The sequence below is a fragment of the Rhinopithecus roxellana genome, chromosome 12 (assembly GCF_007565055.1).
Source record: "Rhinopithecus roxellana isolate Shanxi Qingling chromosome 12, ASM756505v1, whole genome shotgun sequence".
Classification (NCBI taxonomy): domain Eukaryota; kingdom Metazoa; phylum Chordata; class Mammalia; order Primates; family Cercopithecidae; genus Rhinopithecus; species Rhinopithecus roxellana.
In genome coordinates, this window is record NC_044560.1 from 115,726,138 (window position 1) to 115,737,847 (window position 11,710).

Below are 11,710 nucleotides of genomic sequence, written 5' to 3' on the forward strand. Positions count from 1 at the left end.
TAGTTTTGGGTTTTACATTTAAGTTTTTAACCCATCTTGAGTGATTTTTGTATGTGGTATAAGGAGGCAGTCCCACTCAATCTTCTGCATGTGGCTAGACAGTTATCCCAGCACCATTTATTGAATCAGGAGTCCTTTCCCCATGTCTTGTTTTTGTCAGCTTTGTTGAAGATCAAATGGTTGTAGGTGTGTGGCTTTATTTCTGGGCTCTCTATTCTGTTCTATTGGTCTATGTGTCTGTTTTTGTACCAGTACCATGCTGTTTTGCTTACTGTATCCTTGTAGTATAGTTTAAATTTGGGTAATGTGATACCTCCAACTTTTCTTTTTGCTTAGGATTGCCTTGGCTATTTGGGCACTTTTTTGGTTTCATGTAAATTTTAAAATTGTTTTTTTCTAGTTCTGTGAAGAATCTCATTGGTAGCTTGATAGAAATAGCATTGAATGTGTACATTTCTTTGGGCAGTATGGCCATTTTTATGATTTTTATTCTTCTTATCCATGAGCATAGTATATTTTTCCATTTGTGTCACCTTATTTCTTTGAGCAGTGTTTTGTAATTCTCATTGTAGAGTTATTTCACCTCCCTGGTTAGCTGTATTTCTAAAAATTTTATTCTTTTTGTGGCAGTTGTGAATGGGATTGTGTTCCTAATGTGACTCTTGCCTTGGTTGTTCCTGGTGTATAGAAATACTAGTGATTTTTCTATATTGATTTTGTATCTGAAAACTTTACTGAAGTTATTTATCATTTAAGAAGCTTTTGGACTGGGACTATGAGGTTTTCTAGATATAGAATCATATCATCTGTAAGGAGAAATAAATTCCTCTCTTCCTATTTGGATGCTCTTTATTTCTTTCTCTTGCCTGATTGCTCTGTCCAGAATTTCCAATATTATGTTAAATAGGAGTGGTGAGAGAGGGCATCCTTGTCTTGTGCTGGCTTTCAAGGGGAATGCTTTCAGCTTTTCCATATTCAATATGATGTTGGCTGTGGGTTCATCATAGATAGCCCTTATTATTTTGAGATATGTTCCTTCCATACCTAGTTTACTGAGAGTTTTTAACATGAAGCGATGTTGAATTTTATCAAAAGCCTTTTCTGCATCTATTGAGATAATCATGTGTTTTCGTCTTTAGTTCTGTTTGTGTGGTGCATCACATTTATTGATTTGTGTATGTTGAACCAACGTGAAGCCAACTTGATCATGGTGGATTAGCCTTTTGATGTGCTGATGGATTCAGTTTGCAAGTATTTTGTTGAGGAATTTTGCATCAAGGGTCATCAAGGATATTGGCCTGATGTTTTCTTCTTTTGTCGTGTCTTTGCCAGATTTTGGTATCAGGATGATACTGGCCTCATAGAATGAGCTGGGGAAGAGTCAGTCTTCCTCAGCATTTGGGAATTGTTTCAGTAGGAACAGAAGGAGGCTCAGATCTGACATTTATTGTGTGACTGAAGAGCCTTCCAGGCAGAAGGAAGAGCAAAGCGAGGCTCAGGCACAGGAAGAGGAGAGGAGAGGAGCCATAGAACACCTGTGTGATTAGACAGAGGGAGGCAGGACCGAGAGCAGGAAATGACTTTGGAGGAGTTGAACCTGTGTATGAATCATGTCTGACTGCACAGGCTACTGTGAGCATTTGGAGAGTTTTGAGCAGAAGGACATGATCAACTTTCATTTTCATGGGATTCCTCTGGCCACTGTGTGCAGAAGAGACCGTGTGTGTGGCAGGGGAAGGGCAGAGCATAGGAGCTAGAGAGGAGGCTGGTGAACATCCCAGGCAGAAGGTGGTGTTGGCTGGAACCAAGATAGCAGCAGTGGTGGACATGACTGTCTCCCAGATGAATTCTGCAGTGGAACCTACTGGAATTTGTTAATGAATTGGAATTAGAATGTGAGCCACAGAAAGGGAGCAAGAATTACTTCCAGATTTTTGCTCTGAGCAGTGGAAAGAACGGAGGTGCCAATCATTGAGGCTGAAAAGATTGCAGGAGAAAGAGATTTGGGAAAGAAAAGGAGGAGTTCAGATTGAATAGGTTGAGTTTTGTGTGTCTTTAGACAAGAACGTGGGGGTTTGAATTATACCACTGGATCAAAGACTATAGTCAGGAGAGAAGAGTGGGCTGGGGGTATAGATTTGGGAGTCATCAGCCTGTTGATGACGTGAAGCCAACACAGTGGATGAGATCCCAAGGTAAAGGTAAAGAAGAAAAGAGCCCAGGGCTGCTCTGATATTTAAGGTCAGGGAGACCTGGAGCAATTGGCAAAGAGGTTGCCAAGAAGGTAAGGTGGACCCAGAAAAGCACAATGCCCTGTAGTTGAGTCAAGAAGGCCTCTGTGTAGGGAAGGTGAGCAGCTGGGTCCTCTGCTGCTGCAAAGTCCAGGAAGGAGAAGACTGCAAGATGGACATTTAGACTCAGCCAACTGGCAGTCACGGTGACCTTGATAATAGCAGTGCTTAGATGTGGTATGTGTGTGAATATTAATTTGAGTAATCAAGAGAGAATCTGGCAAGCAAAATCACTGACAGTTCCATGGAGCATCCTCTGCACAGGGGAGCAGTAGGGAAGGGCTGTGATGAAGGAGGACCCTCCCAGGCAGCCTCTGTCACCCTCTGCTGTGTGAGTCTGTATTAGTTTCCTGTGGCTGCTGTGATAAATTACCACACATTTCCTGGCTTCAAACAACACACATGGATTGAAGTTCTGAAGGTCACAAGCCCAAAATGGGTGTCACGGGGCCAAAATCAAGGCATTGGCAGGCAGGGCTGGTTCCTTCTGGAGGCTCCAGGGGAGGATGCAATTTCTCACACTTTCTGGCCTCTAGAGGCACCTGCATTCCTTGGCTCAAGTCCTTTCCTCTGTTTGCAAGGTAAGTAGCCTGGCATCTTCCCATCTCTCCCTGCCATCCTCCTTTTACTTATAAGGACTCCTGTGATTCCACTGGGCCCACCCAAATAATCCAGGATAACCTCCTCATCTCAGTACCCTTAACCTAGTTCCATCTGTAAAGTCCCTTTAGCAATGTAAGGTAACAGATTCACAGGTTTCAGGGGATTAGGGCACAGACATTTTGGGGAGCGGTTATACTTCTTACCAGAGGGATGTAATTTCTTTGATTGACTTGTCTTCCCCACACCACCAAACTGTGAGCTTCCTACGGGCAGCTGCCCCATCCAAATCAAGGCCCTGTAATTCTCTCTCACCCTCTTCCTGTGCATCTTATAATTCACACATAGATATTCATTTGTTTGACAGTCATTTTTGCCAACTTCCCTCAATTAAAAAGTGAGCTTCAGGAGGTCAGGGCCAACACTACTGTGTCCACCACAGTCCATCCAGCACCTGGCTCAGGGCCTCACATACAGAGGGCCTCAGCAGGACTCTAGGCTTTGGGGTCAGAAGGGATGGACTGGATTGGGTCCTGGCATAACAGGGAGTTTGGGCACGCTGCTTTCCTCATGGGGTTGTTGTAGGAAGTTAATAAGATTAATAAACACCAAACGAGGTGCTCATTAAGGGTTAAATATTGCAGGAAAGTATAAATGAAGGAGATTTCTATAATATGAACATGGGATAGAGGCAGGAACTCATGAAGTTTAATTCTATACAGAGCAATATATCCAAACCAACCAACCAATCAAACAACTTGTGACTCTCCCTGCCTTATCCTATTTCCACTGCTCTGCTCTGACTCCCTTCTCTCTCTCCATTCAGGGTACCTTGATTGAGTCCTGGGCAGACGACAGCCCCCGACACCATGGCCTGGCTGCCCCCTCCTCAGAGGAGGAAGGAGAGATCCAGTATGCATCCCTCAGCTTCCAAAAGGTGGGGCCTCAGGACCTATGGGGACAAGAGGCAACCAACAATGAGTATTCAGAGATCAAGATCCCCAAGTGAGAAACTGCAGAGACTTGGGCTTGTTTGAGGGTTCACAACCCCTCCAGTAAAGGAGTCTGAGGCCGATTCCTGTAGAATTAACAGCCCTCGAAGCTGTGCAACAGGACATCAGAGCTTATTCCTCCTATCTAACTGAAAATGCATGCCTGCCTTTCCCAATCCAATCAGTCCACACTCCCCGCCCCGGCCTCTGGTACCCATGATTCTCCTCTCTACTTCTCTGAGGATGTCTATTTTAGATTCCAAATATAGTGAGATCATAACGTGTTTGTTTCTCTGTGCCTGGCTTATTTCACTCAACATAACATCCTCTAAATTCATCTGTGTTGTTTCAAATGACAGAGTAATGTATTGAATAATTCAAAATAGCTAAGAGAGAAGTTTAAATGTTGTCACACACACACACACAAAAGATAAATATTTGAGCTGATGCATGTGCTTATCATGCTGACTTGATGGTTCCATGGTGCATCCAGGTGAGGGAGCCTCACTGGGGCTGCGTTCAGGTCGCTCAGGTTCTCAGGGCAGGGCTGGAATTTAATCCCTGCCTGATTCTGAGGTATCTTCTCTCACCTGGCACTGAGTAAAGCAACCACTGATTGGGCACCCCTTAGCCATAAGTTCGCAGCATCTCTGTTGACTCCATGGCCTCTGGTGAAGGCATCTGAGAACCTGGACATGCCAGAGCTGAGAAAGGAGGCGCCTGAAATTACAGCCCAGCTCTGCGCATGTTCTGCCCCAGCCTGCATAGCTCTGATCAGCAAATAGAGCCTCCAATGACCATGCTGCCCATGATTTCCTCCCCAGGGCCCCGATTGGGTCTGCAGACCTCCCCCAGGAGCCCCCATCTCCGGACCTTGGTGTGACTGGGCTGGGTCCCTCTCTTGTCAGTCCTTTCCAGAAAGACCCTGGACTCTTTCCAGCTTCACAGGTCCTATGGAGACCCCCCCAGCCCTTCTCCATCACCTTCTCCTCACCTGCTTGCCGTTCTGGTCTTGTCCTCAGGTCTGAGGTGGACAGTCATGGAGGCTGATTTGCCCTATGGGGAGAAATCAGGGAAGAAGTCACATCTCAGGTCCATAAGAAACACGGGAGAGTCCTGGGTAGAGAGAGGTGAAGGGGCCCAACTTCCCACCAAGTCCAAGCCCAATCCTTCCCCATGTGGGACCCTAGGAGGTGGAGGAGACGGTCTGGGGGCTTCACCTCTGCACCGAGAGTCCTCAACATCCTTAAGATTTCCAAGGGCGCAGGAGGAAGATGCCATTGTGTGGGGGAAAGAGGGTGGGTGAAGCTGAGGAAGGAGTCGACACTGTTGGCGTAATTACCAGGGGTAACAACAATGACAGAGTTAATAATAATAATTGATTTCACACTGTTATGTCATGCCATAAGACATGCCATCAACTCTGGAAATTAGGTTAGTTATTATTACCCCTGGGGGCAGGGAGAGCAGCTTGTTCATCTTTTGTTATCAGAGGCCCAAGAATAAGGCCAGAAGCTTGGTGAAATGTGTAGGGAGTAGAGATGTGTCATGGTCGTGGAGCTATGACAAAATCCCATCCCATCCCTGCATCTTTCTCATTCCTCATCTTGGAGGGAGCTGAGGGGAACAGCTGAGGGCACAGGCTGTGGGTTTGGCCTGCCCAGGGTTGAATCCCACCTCTTCTGTGGGTTAGCACAGGAGCCTTGAATAAAACACTCAAACTCCATGGGGCTCAGTTTTCTCACCTGTAAAGTGGAGGTGATGCTAATCACATTCACTTTCTCCATAGAGAGACAGTGAGGGTCAAACAGGTTAGAATGGCAGCGGGCACATGGTAAGTGCACAGCTAATGTTCACCGCTCTTATCCCCCTGCCACTCACCCTAACTCTGATCTGAGGACTCCATAGGATTCACAGAGGAGACAGCTTTGGACCCAGACCTCAGAGGACTGGAGGATTTCACCCAGAGGTTGTGAGCATGTCATGGCAGGGTGGAGGTGGCGCTCCTGAGGGTGGGCACTGCTTAGCAGGGCATGGAGGCAGGAGATGTGCAGAGTGTGAGCCTGGACGGGAAGCTGCTGCACTCACGGGGGGCCTGGATCCTGATGTCCCTGTACATAGCTGGGTCACGAGGTTCTCCACCATGCATCCATCGATAACGGCCTATCTGCTACCAGACCACACTCAAGAGATTCAGCTTTGCATAAGAGAAGTTTAGGAAGGAGCTGTTCTGGATCCAGCAGTACTTGAGATCTGGGAAAGAATAGGTGACACAATCCATTTCCACCTGGGAGACGATCTCAGCCGTCACGATGCCATTGACGTTTTCAGGATTGCTCCTCAGCAACACAGAGTCAGGTCCATCTGCAGAGACAGGGGAGGAGGCCCTGGGGCTGTGCTTCTGACCCTTTGGGGTCCTGGGTACCACCTCATGAGGTCCTCCTCCAGCCAGGAGGTTCCCCACTGTGCACCCTGAGCTGACCCCTAGACCTGCCCGAGGCAAGGCAGCTGTGTCCACAACAATAACCTTAATAAGAGTATCTGCCATGATCAGGGACCTAGTAGGGGCCAGCCCCATGGTAGCCCTTTACATTGTAATAAAGTCCTTGGAGTAAAAGCAAACACATGGGGCCTACTGTGTGCCAGACACTGTTCTAAGCTCTGAGGCTGGCCGGGGGGCTGACGCTGACTTGTAGGGCGCTGCCCTGGTCACAGCCTCAGCATCTCACGGGCGCCTCACTGGGGCGATGGCCGCTGGCTGCCCTCGGGCTGAGCAGGTGACTGGCGTGGTGGAGGCGGAGGAATGCGCGTCAGGCTCCTGGTGATCTCCTGAGGGTCTGCGGTCTTGCCTCGTGACTGATTCAGAAGTGGTCTTGGACCCCGCAAGGGACTCGGAGACCTCGGGGGCCTGAGGGTGACCCTGGCGGTCTCACGGGCCTGGGCTGCCCCACGCTCCAAGGCACAGCTGACTGAGGGACGCCGGACTAAGAGAGCAGCCCCGCTCTCCTGGAAGCCCACTTTGCGCAGTCCCGATACAGGTCCCGCAGCCGAGGACTGCAGGGGACGCCCACAGGCCAGGCACTGCTGTGAGGCCATGTATCCTCAGCGCGCGGAGAAAGCAGTGTGAAGGCTCCACTGCCGCCCTGGGCCCAGCCCACGCGCGCCTGGCACGTTGTGCCTCTACCCCACAGCCAAACAGTGGCTGCACAGGCCTCTTTGGTAGCCAATCAGCAGCTTCAGGTGCCTGCTACGCAGCCGATCAGCGAGGCAGATGGAGCTTTCCCTCACGGACACGTGCCTCTGAGCTGACGCACAGCTGCCAGAGCCAATCAGGAGCTGAAGAACCAGAGCCAGCCTACGGGCTTGAGCCAATCAGCAGCCGCGGGCGGTGCCAGGAACGTTTAGGCGCCAATTTTCTTCTCAGCCGGTCCTTTCCTGACCACATTCTTGAAATCAGGCTCCTGGCTCTTGAAACCAGCCAGCCCTGAGGACTCCGTCCCTCTTGATTAAATCTGCTTTATTTTCTCACACTTTACCCACTGCACACTTTCGAAACACTTCTTGCTACTCAACAATATTTTTGTGGCCGCCCCACTAAGATACAGGCTCACTGCAGGCAGAGTTTTTGCTGTTTGCTTGTTTGTTTGTTTGTTTGTTTGTTTTAAATCACCGCTGTTTCTCCCGCGGCCTTTGACTGAGCCCTGCTCGCTGCTCTGGGATGAACTTGCCTTTCAGGCAGCCCTGCCCATCTCTCACCTCCCGGCTCACCTGTCCCACCTGCCCGCGGATCCTCACCCTCTCCCCTGGGCTCCCACAGCCCCGTGCTCCCCGCTGGCTCAGCCCGGACCCCGCCAGGCTGTGCCCGCCTCTGTCTCCCCTGACCTTGGCGGGTGCCGCTCCAGGCTCCGCCTCACCCAGCCCAGACGCCCAGGCTGCTCTGCCCCATAGATGGGAGGCACTTGTGCAGGGTACAGGGGCAGCGAGGGGCTGCGGCTGAGAGCCCTGCCCTGTCCTGGGGAGGGAGGGTGAGTGTGGGTGGAGGGGGCAGCCCTGCAGATGTCGGAGGCGGGGCGGGAGCAGCACAGGTTTCCTCTGGTGAGGAGCCCTCCCCTTCCCTTTTCTCCTTCCATCCTCTGAGCATGTTACAGACGGGCCCAGACCCCTGTGGGACTCTGCACCCACCGCGGGCCACACCTGGCTATGCTCACAGAAACACATCGAATCCTCTCGACCACTCCATGCACTCGCTTGCCAGGTTTGCCTTGAGAAAGGAGCACAGACCCAGTGGCTTCAACAACGCCGTTGTTTTCCCACCCTCCTGGAGGTTGGAAGTCTGAGACCAAGCTGTGGTCGCGTTGCTTCCTTCTGAGGCCTCTCCGTGGCTTGCGGGTGGCATCTTCTCCCTGTGTCCCACGTGGTCTTTGTCCTAATCACTAATCACTCCTTTTTTTTTTTTTGAGACAGAGCCTTGCTCTGTCTCTCAGGCTGGAGTGCAGTGGCTCGATCTTGGCTCGCTGTAGCCTCTGTCTTCCGGATTCAAGCGATTCTCCCGCCTCAGCCTCCCAAGTAGCTGGGATCACAGGCATGCACCACCATGTCCGGCTAATTTTTGTATTTTTACTAGAGATGGGGTTTCCCCATGTTGGCCAGGCTGGTCCCCAACTCCTGACCTCAAGTCATCTGCCCATCTCAGCCTCCTGAAGCACTGGGATTACAGGCCAGAGCCACAGTGCTGTGCCCCTAATCACTCCCTCTAATAAAGACACAACTCATGTAGGATGAGAGGCTACCCTAACAACTTCATTTTAACTTAGTTACCTTTTTATAAGTCCCTGTCTCTAATTATGGTCCCATTCTGAGATGCTGGGGGTTAGGACTTCAGCATAGGAATTTGTGGGGGACACAGTTCATCCCTGACACGCCGTGAGTGTGGACACCCGATGATGCACAGAGTGGGTAAGCCCCTTCCCAAGACAACACCGTGGGTTTCACAGAGCCCAGCTCAAGCCAGCAGCCATCCAGCTACAGAGCCTGTGCTCCCGACCTCTCTCTGCGAGGCCTCACGTGAGGAAGCCCCAGAGCAATGTGGACCACCAGGAGCTCCTTGCTGGGGACAGGACTCCAAGTGACTCCTGAGGATGGTTAGGGCCCGACATGTGGATGTTCAGGGCCTGCCCAGGGACACAGAGCACGTTGGCCATGCCCGAGTCTGCAGAGAACATCTCCTCGAGCTGGGTGCCTCGTGGTTCCTCCACCAGCCCCTCCTGAGTCCCAGCCCTGGCAGGACTGACCCTCCCGAGCACCTAGAAGCTGTAATGGCCAGGCAGTGCCTGCTTCGCTGGTGTGGACGGTGCTGCAGGAGGGAAAGACTGTGGGCAGAGAGCCTGCAGCTATGGGTCGTGGCCTCCCTGCTGTGTGCAGCCCACACTGAAGACCATCCGGAAAGCAGAATTGGCCACTCTCCAAGGGCTCTGACAGCTCTGGCAGCATCGGGGCCAAGGTCCTCTTTTGTGGTCAGTTATTTTTCTGATCTTACCCACAGGCTTCCTGTGGGGCCCTTCGAGGGCCCTGTGACACCAAGGCTCACCCTAAAGAAGCTCCCACTGCAGCTGCTGCTGCCCCTGCTGTGGGCAGGAAAGTGGGCCTGGGGGACAGGGGCCAAGGGGCTGGGCTGGACTGACCCTCATTTCCCCACAGGGGCTCTGGCTCAGGATAGGAGATCCCAGCTGGAAGCCCCAGAGTCGGTGCAGGTGCAGGAGGGTCTCTGACTATGCACTGCTCCATCTTCTATACCCTTGGGTCCCTGTATGACTGTAGCCCTCTCCAAAGCTACTGTCCCAGAAAGGGAATGATTTCTATCAGGATCCTCAAGTGGCCGGAAGCAATCTAGATGGAAAAGGGCAGGAGGAGACCCAGGGCCAATTCCACCTGCTTCAGACCCCAGTCCAGCACCTGCTTTCTGGATGTCAGAAACGCACAGAGGGGAGACGCAGGGACAGACCTCTTTAGGGAGAAAAAAGGCATCTGCTACTCCGGGGTATTGGAGAATGAAATGGAAACCTGTACATAGAGGGGCAGCTCAGAGCCTTCACCTTCTCTGCCCTTAGAGCAGTGAAGGGATTTTGTTACAGAAGCCTGAATGGACTGAGAGAACAAGCGATTGCCCAAATCACCCAGGTGCCCTGTCTCCCGCTCCAATGTGTGACCAGGAGTCACAGCCTAGCCTTGTCCATAGGCCATTTGTTGAGGGTGGACAGAAGAACAAGAAACAGAGAGCTGTCCCTCCTCTGAGTGCCTCCTCCTAGGTGGACCCAGGCTCTCCCCAGGACACCTGACGTCTTGAGTGTCTGACTCTCAGCTAGGCCCCTGCTCTGTGTGGTCAGGTCCCTCCACACGTTCAAAGTCCAGGCTCTGCTCTGCATCAGCACGACGGACAGCACCACCCTCCTTGCCTGGGCAACCCCAGGAGCAGAAGCCTATCCTGGGCAGAGGGAGCGCCTCCTATGGGCAGTGCCCTGACCCCTGCTGGGGCAGGGGGTGGGTTGGTCACATGCAGAGAGCAGAACTTTGTAGCTGGCTCAGGGTCTCCAGTATAATGGGAGGGTGAAAGCAATGGAACCACAGTACCCAAAAGTCCAGGGACTCCAGAGTTCCAGGGAATTCATACTCCGATGGCTCCCTGACAATCCCGACCATGTCCACTCTACCTGTTCCTTCCCGAGAATTCACTTCCACTCCAAAAGAGCAAGATCCCCCCATTCCCAGTCTCTGCCTCCCACTTCACAGCCACCTACCCCCTAGCATCAGAAATATCAGGTGGCTTGTCTGTCTCCTAACCCAAAGTTTCTCTCCTCAAAGGCAGGGACTGGGTCTATCCTGCTCACTCTGCTGGAAATCTCAAGGCACAGCACAGTGCTCATGACCTAAATGCAGAATGAATGAATGAATGAATGAATGAATGAATGAAATTTCTTTCCTCATCTCATGCGAGAGACTTGACAGTTCTTCCCTCTCAAATTAACATCAGCTTTCCTTGTCCCAGCCTGGTCTATCCTGGGCAGACAAGATTGATGCGGTGGCTCCTGATCAGACACTGGAGCGAGAGACAGGGCACCTGTGTGATTTGGGCAATTCACCTGCTCGCTCAGTCCATTCAGCCTTCTATAACAAAATACCATAAACTGGCTGGCTTATAAGCAAGAGAAATTTATTTCTCATGGTCGCATAAGCTGGGAATTCCAAGACCAAAGTGCCAGGAGATTGGTGCCTGGTGAGGTCCTGCTTTTTCATAGCTGATGATGTCCTCTCGCTGTGTCCTTGCATGGCGGAAGTCCACGCAAGCTGCTTGGGGTCTGTTTTACAAGTGCACTAATCCCATTTATGAGAGCTCCACCATCTTCAAATACCATCACCTTACAGGCGAGGATTTAAGTAGAGGGAGGCACAAACGTTGAGATCATAGCCCTTGACACTGAACCTGGGTATCTTCTTCCACAAAAAGAGGAAGTGGGGATACATACAGGGCCTCCCAGGTCTTCTGGGTCAGAAGTTGGTTATTAGTACTTATTTTATACTTAGAGTCTCTGCAACTTTCTCCTCTTTCTCCTTTCCATTTTTCTGCTTTTCTTTGCAAATTGGGGACCATGGGGAACACATGGGCCATGGCTCAGCGCTGCTGACCACAGAGATGCTGCAGCTGCCTCCACTAGGAGAGAGTGATTGGGCAAGGATGGGGGACCAGGTGAGAGGGAAGTGGCAGCAGATAGCAGCAGCAAATTCAACTACTCCTGATGGGGGCGGGAGTGAACTATGCACACCCAAGCCCTG

The 11,710-nt window shown here is 51.2% G+C and overlaps 1 protein-coding gene across 2 annotated transcripts in view; it reads left to right on the plus strand.

Moving 5' to 3' along the window:
- The window catches only part of LOC104667258 (sialic acid-binding Ig-like lectin 7), an 11,112-nt gene extending 6,945 nt beyond the window's left edge, over nucleotides 1-4,167 (plus strand). For both annotated transcript variants that reach the window (XM_030942419.1, XM_010369594.2), the window contains one exon: nucleotides 3,718-4,167. In XM_030942419.1, the coding sequence (XP_030798279.1) occupies nucleotides 3,718-3,900 (183 nt within the window). In that variant the 3' untranslated portion in view covers nucleotides 3,901-4,167. The remainder of the gene's footprint in view (nucleotides 1-3,717) is intronic.
- Nucleotides 4,168-11,710: the final 7,543 nt, after the last annotated feature.